Source organism: Cimex lectularius, unplaced genomic scaffold (genome assembly GCF_000648675.2).
Source record: "Cimex lectularius strain Harlan isolate CLEC.00 unplaced genomic scaffold, Clec_2.1 scaffold315, whole genome shotgun sequence".
Lineage (NCBI taxonomy): Eukaryota > Metazoa > Arthropoda > Insecta > Hemiptera > Cimicidae > Cimex > Cimex lectularius.
In genome coordinates this window covers 270,054-281,048 of record NW_019392916.1, presented here as the reverse complement: position 1 = coordinate 281,048, position 10,995 = coordinate 270,054, and the positions used below count along the sequence as shown (strand labels likewise).

Here is a 10,995-nt window from a genome sequence, read left to right as displayed (position 1 = left end):
TCAGTCGCCGCTCAAGAGATGTTCAGGCAGGGTCTTCTGCTCTCCCTCTCCTCTGCCTTTTTAATCAGTGTATGCTCGTACGGCGCCAAAAGCTGCCAGGTCCCCGTCGGGGAGCTGAGCTTCGTCATGTACTGCATGCTCTTCCTGTTCAGCCTGCCGGTCGCTCTGTTGAACAAGGACCCAGCTTTCCCGGGAAAGAAATTGCCAGCCCTGTGGGGACGGTCGTTGTGCAGTGCACCGGTCGTCTTGGTGTCCAATCTTGCGACCAGGATGATGCCGCTCGCCGACGAGGCTCTCCTCGCCTACACCTCCATCGCCTTCACAGTCATATCCGCCAGATTCTTTCTTGGAGAATCTTGTAAGATAGAAAAAGTGATTTCAACGTGCAGTGTTCTCCTAGGAGTTGTCATGATAACCGGCCGGCCGGTTGGTAATTATCCCGATTACGTCTACGGATGTTTCCTGTCTTTCCTTGGCGCTTTCTGCGATGCTGGATCGTATATATTTCTCAAAAAACTCACTAGTCTGCATTATTCGGTGATCATATTGAATTACAGTCTGTCCAGTATGTTTTTGACGTTTCCATTCTTCTTTTTCGAAAAATGGACTTTGGACGTTTCGGCGGCGTGGATACCGTTTTTGGCGACTGTGCAAGAACTTCTAGTGACTCTCGCTCTCGCGACCGAACAAGCCGGCGTGGTGTGTCTCGTACACGCGTCTGACATTGTTTTCTCTTATATGTGGGAAATACTGTTCTACAACGAGGATTACACACCCCTGAGGATATCTGGTACCATCTTGATCACCGCTTCCGTCGCGTACACTGCGATCGTCACAGAGGCAGATGATAAACCTCTCAAACCTCTTCCTCCTCCTGAGTTGATTTAGCGCAAAAGATGATAGGTAATCACAATCGTTTTAAGAAAAATATTTTAACAAGCTTTTAAACGTCCTAATTCCACAAATTCCACTCTATATTATTATTTACAGATTAATCTTCTTCCAACATACTCCAAGAGTATGGGTTCCAAAAATTACAAATTCAATCTGTTTACTTATAATTTCAACAGAATAATTGTTTTATTTATTTATTTTCTAAGACTGTATATCCACATTCTGGTTAAAAAAATGTTATTTTCACATAAGGGTCAATTTAGAAATAATCAAATCACTAAATGTTTCCCAAAGTTAAATTATTATTGACGGTATACAATGAACGAAACTAAAATTATATTTTATAAGTTTGTATTTTATTAAGGACTTGTATCCGCGTATTTTTCAGTCATGATAACATTCAGACGTCGAGAGTAAATGTATTATCGCAAAAGTCCAGGCGGTACAACAATCCTTCCATTCTTCAATGGCTCAAAAAACTGATCTTTTTGATAGCAAGGCAAAACATGCCAAACATTGATAAGGTTCTTTGTACGTATACGTCGTATCACGTTTCCCGTACAGAGAAACAAGATTTTATGCCAAAACAACAAAATACCTACCAAATATATTTGAGCTTACACTTTAACCTGATTAACGGCCACTAAGCACAAAATAGTTATTTTTCCTCTATCTGTGTAGTTACAATATTCTGCTCCCTGTTTTACAGAGTTGAGTATTATAGGACATTGCGGAGTTTTCTGCAGAAAGGATCATGGTAAATTCCTATCTCCATTCAATAAAAACAATTTATTTTCTTGGACAATCAATTTTAATTCTAACAAACTGTTTGCACTTAACACAAATATACACAAGTTCAGTGTAGCAATGATATAGATTTTAAGCTATTTTATCTTATCGAATTTTTATTTGATTAGTTTTGAATAGTTGTAAATAGATTAAATCACAATTCGATCGTAACAACAACGATTAAATCTTTATTTTAAAATACCTATTATTTGGATAAATGCAATAATTAAATTTGAGATTGGATGATTTTGTCTTTAAAGATGTTAAAGAGCATCATGGAAGAACCTGTGTTTGTTTACAGGTCCGAAAAGTTTGTAAAGCATCGCACATACCTTTCAGTGTATTTAAAATGAGTTAAAGTGCCTTTCCATGTTGACTCTGACCGTGAAAGAGGTAGAATTCAAGGTGAAAATCATTGTAGACCAAAAACGTAATATTTAACAATAAAAAATATATAGACAGAAAGTACGTCTTACTACTTTGGTATTGAGTTAATACAAATATAATAGGTATATTTATTAGATAGATATTTTATGTAAAAAACGAAAATGGTCTTCGAAAACCGCACAGTTCATCTGTAAAAGAAAATATACCGTATTAAAATATTGCTTAAATTTATCAAGAATCGTTCCAATTTTGAAAAGTAAATATTTTTCCTACTAATGTCAATAAACTTTCACTGTGTGGATGATAGATGTTCTATTTGTTTTTGATAAGCCTTTCTGTTTTTCTTGATTATTATACTCCCAAAGACAAAAGAAAACGGACACGCGTATTTTGTTGTTTGTTTCAAACTGTATATATTTTATTCACTAATTTCGTGGTCCGCTTGACCAATTAATATTGAAAAATGGCAAAAAGGAGGGAAAATTCAAAAGGTGGGGTTGAGATGGAGAGTTGGTGTCCGAGTGGATCGAGGTCACGATAGCTCAATTGGTAGAGCAGCGGCGTATCTAGCCGAAGATCGTGGGTTCGAATCCCGCCATTGACTTTTTTATCTCAACCAAAAAGCCTTAATTAATTATAATGTATATATTTTTTATCTTCTGATTTTTCCTTGTCGAAGGTTGGATAATAGGTCATCTCAAAAAAAACAACCAATTTTTTTCAATCCACACGTTTCGGATTTATTTTAATCCTTCCTCTGGTGAGTTAGCGCCTATGCACAAGATTTCTTACATTTTTAGACAAACAATGATAGCCCACCAAAAAATCAGAAGTTAAATTGTTGAGGTCGAAATAAAAAACATCGTTACTCTAAGTATATTTTTTATTGTTATATTAATTACAACATGCTTATTTTATTTAAATCAAATTAAACAAGATTCGTAATTAATGATTTTTTATAAAAATTATTTACTTATATTGGATTGAAAGAAAATTCACCAAAACACCGGAAAATCATTCAGTGATAGAATGATATGAATTTAACTAACAATTTATTTCCTAGTTTTGTTCTGATTAACACGTATTATCGTGTAGCCACGTGTAGCCTAGCGAAGGGGCTGAATTCTCCTAAGCAAATGGTTTTCAGCTTGTGAAACAAAATCCAATTCTTCAACAAGAACGGTTTGAATTCGTTCCATACTTGTTGGAACGATGAACGATGTCTAATCCGCCTCTTTATCGTACCTCATAAGTGTTCTGTAGGATGTCAGGAGACCCCAATCATGACGTCACCATTTACGTCATTATTCTTATTAATGTAATACTAGGTTTCCTATCACTTATTTATATAAAACGTTAGATGAAATAAAAAATAAAACAAATACTTTGTACAATTTTTATTGCAATGAGTTACATTTTTTTACGATTGAATAAAATTCTAATTAGTTTCGTCCTCTGTACACAAGTGATATTTTTCGTTGAATATTGGTTATACCAACACAGCAGTTGATCGTTGAATATGTTTCGGGAGAAAAGCTTTCATGAAAGATTCTCTTAGCTCCGTGGTCGGCAACAAGAGTAACCGTATTTAGCTCCGTATCTAGTAACCTGGACAAGATCAGTAGAGTTCATGTATATTAGTTTATATGTGAAATTATGTTTTTAAAAAAGTTTTCTCTTACCTTGTTCAATTTCTAGTCTTCATCCTCGGAAAACGTACGACTTATATTAAGTCTTTCAATCAAAGTTTCTATCCTTCAAGGTGCAAAATCCAACAATGTGTAGTACTTATTTCTCTGAGTCATAAACAGGCGATACTTCATTATTAAACTTTTTTCTCTCTATTTGTCATACAGGATAACATAATGCTTCGAGGTCCAAAGTCCAACCATTTCTTGTAGGTATTTTCCCAAGACATAAATGCACTGTTTCCTTCCCCTTGTATATAGCATTTATGACATTTTATCATAAACAATTTAAAAATGAAATTTTAAAAAAAAGTTATATTAAACGAATACCTTATTCGTGGGTTTTTGAGTGATAAGGAAAAGATATTGTTCTGAATAATAGATATTTTTTTCTAAAAAAATAATAGAGAGTAACATAATTTAGATAACAAAAATTCTATCAATAATAGTACAATAATTCTCATAAACTTCAAGTTTCTATCTTTCGAGGTGCAAAGTCCAACAATGTTTAGTATTTATTTCCCGAGAAATAAACACAAGATGCTTCCTTTCCCATTTTGCTTTATAACATTTTATATACCATATGAAAATTAAAATAAAAGTTATATCAAACAAATACATTATTCATGGGTTTTTGAATGAGAACGTAAAGGTATTGTTCTGAATAATAGAAATGTTTCCTGAAAAAAATTATCAATGCTACTAGCACACAATAGAGTGAAGGATAAGGGGCACACAAAATAGAGTAATATAAATTAGATAACCAAATTCTATAAATAATAAAATACAATGAGAAACGTTTCGAAACCATATCTACAAATTTATCACACGCGGCTGGGCGTCTATATATCACAGGATTTGTTGGAATTTCATTCAATTTGTTTCGATAATAGGGGTAAGGGAATAAGCTTCTGAAATTTTGATATACATGCCAACACAATATTTTTCTTTGTCTGGCTCACATGAATAAATTAAGAATGCTTTCAAAATCAGCATATATTACAGGGAAGTATACTGAAAATTTTCAAATCTATCCGGAGGTATTTGACCACCATTTATTGCTGGGAGGACAGCACGAACGGGTTTGATTGCGGTGCTATTTCCGACAGATTATTTAAAACCAAAAACGAAATTGTTTTTGATATCAATAGATTTATTCGGATATCCTTTATAATTTCGTAAATAAAATTGCTACTGAGACTGAGAAGTGTACATGAAGAGATGAGGTTTGACATTGGATGGAATAGATGGATTGGTGAAAATATACACCCCTGCAGACGCATTATAAACAAAAGTTGCCATTGTTTATACCTTTATACAACTAGATCCTCTGCGGGATAGCCACAAGCGTTAAATTCGGATTTTCCATGAATATCGACCGAATAATCTCTCAATATTCGCTTACTTTTTCTCTAAGCGACAAGAGATGAGTCGGCGTAAGCGCGTCGCTACTTATTCTTGTGTAGGGGACGGTAAGGTTCTAGAATTCAATAAACCAGAGAGCATATTCAGTAACAATCCCGTCTCTTAACGGTACCCAAACCACAGGATCTGAATTAATCTACAAGTCAGCCACAACTCCAAATCTGGGATGAGTCTATCAACAAAGGGACTTACCCCAAACGACGCTCGCCACGATTAGTGTCCACAGCATCTTTTATTTCGACCGTTGACTTGGCTCGATGGATCTCAACGGCTGATCCTCGTTGGCTCTGGCTGGCTGAGTCCTCTTGTTGATAGACTCATCCCAGATTTGGAGTTGTGGCTGACTACCCAAACCACAGTAGCGACGCTCTTACGCCGACTCATCTCTTGTCGCTTAGAGAAAAAGTAAGCGAATATTGAGAGATTATTCGGTCGCCGCGCCGTCGTCCGCTTACAGAAGCATCTTGTGTTTATGACTCGGGAAATAAATACTACACATTGTTGGACTTTGCACCTCGAAGGATAGAAAAACGATTGAACGAGACTATCTTAATATAAATTGTACGTTTTCCGCGGAGGAAGACTGGAAATTCAACAAGGTAAGAGAAAACATTTTTTTAAACATAATTTTACATATAAATTTTATTATAGATGAACACTTTTCCCTTATTAAGTGAAAAATATCGAAAAAATCCCCCCCCCCAAAAAAAAGAGGATGAAACGAATTAGAATTTTATTTAATTGTAAAAACAATATAACATTTCAATAAAAATTGTATAAAGTGTGTTTCATTTTTTATTTCACCTAATGTTTTATTTAAATAAGTGATAAGAGACGTATATTACATTAATAAGATTAATGACGTAAAATAAACTAATTATTTTCAAGGATACTAAGATACAATAATAATATGTACGTATATTTAAATAAGTAAATAAATAAAACACACGTTTTGAGTTTGTTCCGCAAGATTACTCTGCTTCAGGCTAGCTGACATAAACAAAAATATATTGCCGACTTGTTCAACGTCATTTACATTGAGTAAACCTTCCAATTCATCAATTATATCCACTTTATTTAATAAATACTCAATGACGTATTTCTGAACATATAGGGTGTCCGTTTTAGATGGCCTGGCTGAATTTCTCTTGAGCACATGACGTTATCAAAACAAAACAAAACTTGATTATCATTTTTTAGTACAGTGTCCAATTGTTATCTTTCTTTTGGAGAAAAATTATAAAATAAATCTATAAATTCTCCAGCTTAATGAATGTCCCGCATATCTCTTTGCAGGTGAGACATTATTCGAAACCTCACTTCCAGGATGGGACATCATGGCCCGATCTGTTGGCCTCGTCGGTCACCAGATTTAATCCCCTTGTCTATTTTCTGTTGGACGAGGTTGTTCAGTTATCGACCAACTTTGATTATAATCTGGTTTCGGATGTTATTGGGTATGTGGTCTTACACTGTCTTATACGGTTGCCAAGCTTTCGCCTCTCTATTTGGCCTTCCTCAGGGCAATGGACGAAGTTCTAAATAAAAATAATAATGTAATAACCATTTAAAAGTCAATGATTTAAATGTAGGACGTCGTACATTGCCCTGAGGAAGGCCAAATATAGAGCCGAAAGCTTGGCAACCGTATAAGACAGTGGTCTTATGCTTCATTGAAGGACCACATACCCAATAACATCCCAAACCAGATTATTTTCTGTTGGGGCCATTTAAAAAAACAGTGTCTACGCATAACCCAGCAGCCTCAGTTGAAGAACTGACCCAAATAATAGAAAATGATTGTCAATCCATCTTCCCTGACTGTATCGCTCTGAGAGGTTAAAGAGGTGCTGAGTGGTTATAAAGAAAATTTTTTTTGCATGTTTCCGCAAGGCAGGCAGTTCGAACATGAAATGTGATTAATAAACAGCCAACCAAATGACTGTAGTTTTTTAAAACTTTTTGCCATAACTTTGTGAGTTTGAAAAACAATTTCAGAATGAAAACAATAAAAGCAATTAATATTTACAATTAATTAAGGTTTATAGTTGAGATAAAAAAGTTAATGGCACGAGCGGGATTCGAACCCACGATCTTCGGCTAGATACGCCGCTGCTCTACCACTTGAGCTATTGTGACCTCTATCCACTCGGACACCAACTTCCCATCTCAAACGCACCTTTTGAATTTTCCCAATCCCGCTCGTGCCATTAACTTTTTTATCTCAGCTAAAAACCTGAATTAATTGTAAGATATTACTTGGTCAAGCGGACCACGAAACTAGTCAAATTAATATTTACTTTAGTGAAGAAGTAAATTATAGGGATTAACAACGAAACAATCAAAATGCGTTTTTTCAAACTTTTTGCCATAACTTTGTGAGTTTGACAAACAATGACAGAATGTAAACAATAAAAGTAAGTAATGTTTACTTTAGTGAAGAAGCAAATTATAGGGATTAACAACGACACAATCAAAATGCGTTTTTTGAAACTTTTTGCCATAACTTTGTGAGTTTGACAAACAATGACAGACTGTAAACAATAAAAACAATTAATGTTTACTTTAGTGAAATATGTTTGGTTTTGTTACAATATAGCGAATTATATTTCTGTATTAAACTCGTCTATTTCTCATATAGGATTAATATACTAGCGTGCGATAAAAATATTAAACATTTTTTATAATCGTGTAAATAAAAATATTTTAGTTTAAGTAACAATAAAAATGCTCCTGGGAAGGTCACAATATTTATACATGAATTCCTTATCCAAATTTGTGCAACCATGCATGTTCTGTTTAATTATTCCCAATAAGTTTTTACTTTTACGTTTTATTCATCAAATTACTCATAAAACGATAATAAACAAGTTAATTTGGCTCAATATTTTAGAAGAGGAAATAAAAAGAGAAGATACAATAAATCATGAAAGGAATTTCCTTGTCATTCTTTGCACCATAACAAGAACGATTGTTTAAATTATAAGCAACAGAAGAATAAAATAAATAAAAATCTTGGCTTGTAGACCCCTCGGTCGTGGGTTCGATTCCCACCGTCGCCCTGGCCCTTTTTTCACGCTACCCTTCCCTTCACCGCTGTATACTATGAAACGATAAATAGACTCATACTCTCGCTAATATGCAAGTTCGTAAGCCATTACAAAATATTTAAATAAAGCAACATCTTTCCCTTCTGGATTGCTTTAAAAAATTTAGTCTGCCTGTAAGTTTTCTAAAGAAACTAATCTGATAAACTTGAACTTTGTTCATTGATAATACTAAAAATTACATTCAATTGCAATATTAACGTATTTTCAGATTCCTTTCTTACTTCTTTCGAGAAGTTTACTCGTTTACGTCTTATCACAACAAGGAAATTATTCCCAAGTCCAAATCTGTAATGCTGATGGATGTTAATGTCATATAACAGGTTCGACCAGTCCGGCCATGAGAAGGGAATTTTGTTTGTTCGTCTGATACAAAATCGGAATTCTGCCCGAATTATTTCCCCTTGGAAAGAATAAGTAGAATTAAGCCAGGTTTTATTTTTTCACCGACTGGTTCAAACAAGGATTATTTGAAAATGATGAATTATTTGTAGAAAATAAGAGAGATGTAATTTAAAACCGATCGATATACCGTAAGTTGCTGGTTCAAATTTTTAACTTCGTCTTAGATAATCTTAAGATTAAAATGAGCACAGATTAAACATACTTGGTGTTTTTTCCAGAGATAATCAAATGTTTTCCATGTGCGTAATTTATTTTTAATAATTTAAGTTTCAGTTCAAGAACGATGATATCAGCCTCTGATTGGATGGAAAAAAATTTCCCTTGACGAAACTGCTTAAGCGAAATTTCCCCCAGCGAAGGAAATTGGAAAACTTGATGCCCGTTCCGAACGGACTTGAGATGTTCGTACTTCGTACATCAGCCTAAGCGCTGCGTCAATTAGACTTTATTTCCAAAAAAGCGATTTTACCGTATTTGTCTATTATTTATTTATTGTGTTAAAAAACTTGTTTATAAAATAATTTATGTATCAAAAAATTGTTAATTGCCAAAGAAAATTGTTCCGAAATGTGATTGATCTTTGAATTGAACGTTTACGAGACACCGCCTGATTGTATTATTAGAAAAATAAATAAATTTATTTTTGTTTTATTATTTATTTTTTAAGTGTATTAGATGTAGGAATGGTTTGATAAGATGATGTATGATTTCGTTAAATCATTCACTGACTGGTTCTACAGTGGATATGATTTCTTATCTGAGAGAACTCAATTATTTAGACAAACGGACATAGCATAATGTTCTCATTCTTATATTTTTTTAACTCATCTTTGTTTTTTTAAACAGCGATGAACCTTTAAATTAACCGTTTAAACCAATTTAAAATCTATTTTAGTTGTCAACAACGACTTTATGAAACATTTTAACTTCAAACTTGTTTTGACTTTTTTTTTTAATTTATACTCAAGACAGTTTTGTTGACGGTGTTGATGTTTTTTGCGTTGGCAATTTGTTTCGCCGTTGTTGGTTATTAATATTATGAACTGAGTTGCGATGTTGGAACAAATAAAACCTACATATCTGATGATGAAATCGTAAATAATATTTTTATCAAGACTTAATTTATTTTTTAATACTTAAAAATTTTATTATTTTGCCGCGAGCAAAGCCGTGTATTTAACTTGGTTCATTATCAGAAAAGGTAAGCCCTCCATTTCAGATGGTATAAAATAATAAATACTCCCAAGAATTTCTCGAGAAATGTGATACAGTACTTACTGTAGAGACTGATATGATCTCCATCTCTTGGAACATTCACATACTTTACTATTATTATTATATATTATTACTCTACAAAGACTTAAATTGATGCTAAACGAAGAAAAGCACCCTTCGATGGCAAACATTATGATGATTATTCGACTGCGTGCTTTATGTGCCACCACTTCAAATGGGCCTCAGTAGAGAAGCATTGGAAAGATCTGATGGTGGAAATGGAATGAAGGAATTATTTAAACTGAAATTTGAGATAACAAGATTAGATAGATTAGTAATATGAGGAATTCGAAGGTCTGAGAGTATGGTTATTGACAAAGAAAGCATCGGTGATAGTGCTGAGGATTTCTGACTGAAGGATTGGATCCTGTAAAAGTTTGATTTTTTTTTGCCGTCCCGTACATATTCAGTCCGTAAGTGTTTTTTTGGGGGGGGAATAGTGAGTCCAGAATGTATGTCCGGCAGTGTTTTGCACCTGTAGTAAGAAGTACAAAGTACTGATACCAGAACGGGAAGAATGGGCCAAGGGAACACCACTAAAGGCAATTTCCTACTGGTATTCAGACGGCTCCAAAACCGACAAGGGTAAGGGAGCTGGGGTCTTTGGAATGAACCCCAAGACCGAACTGGCCTAGGCAAGTATGGCACAGTTTTCCAGTCTGAAATCATAGCGATTGAACAATGTGCCAGAGAAATAAAAAGGCTAGGAATACATTCCCGGAAGATAGCCATTTTCTCTGACAGCCAGGCAGCTCTCAGGGCCTTAGCCTCATGCGAGGCGAAGGCAAGGACTGTGTGGAAATGCGTGGAGGCCCTGACGGAAGTCAGCGACATTAATGACTTGACCCTGGTATGGGTCCCTGGACATTCGGGGCATAGAGGCAACGAAAAAGTTGACATGTTGGCCAACAAGCGAGCCAACATGGAATCTATGAGCCCAGAACCCTACTGCGGCCTAGCAGCCTGCCACAAAAGAGGATACATCTTAAAATGGATCCTTAATGAGTCCAAAACCCGGTGGAACA

The 10,995-nt window shown here is 34.7% G+C and overlaps 1 protein-coding gene and 1 long non-coding RNA gene across 3 annotated transcripts in view; one reads left to right on the top strand and one right to left on the bottom strand.

Moving 5' to 3' along the window:
- LOC106662136 (solute carrier family 35 member G1) lies at positions 1-9,349 on the top strand. 2 transcript variants are annotated; one of them, XM_014385959.2, is made up of 2 exons: positions 1-903; positions 8,969-9,349. In XM_014385959.2, the coding sequence occupies exon 1, from the start codon at positions 19-21 to the stop codon at positions 886-888; it is 870 nt and encodes a 289-aa protein (XP_014241445.1). In that variant the 5' UTR covers positions 1-18; the 3' UTR covers positions 889-903; positions 8,969-9,349. The 2 variants fall into 2 exon arrangements, with proteins under 2 accessions (XP_014241445.1, XP_014241444.1); XM_014385958.2 differs by having other exon boundaries at positions 8,963-9,349.
- The window catches only part of LOC112127840, a 77,982-nt gene continuing 67,896 nt past the window's right edge, over positions 910-10,995 (bottom strand). Inside the window, exon 3 of the long non-coding RNA XR_002910746.1 lies at positions 910-2,258. This is a non-coding gene — a long non-coding RNA (uncharacterized LOC112127840). The remainder of the gene's footprint in view (positions 2,259-10,995) is intronic.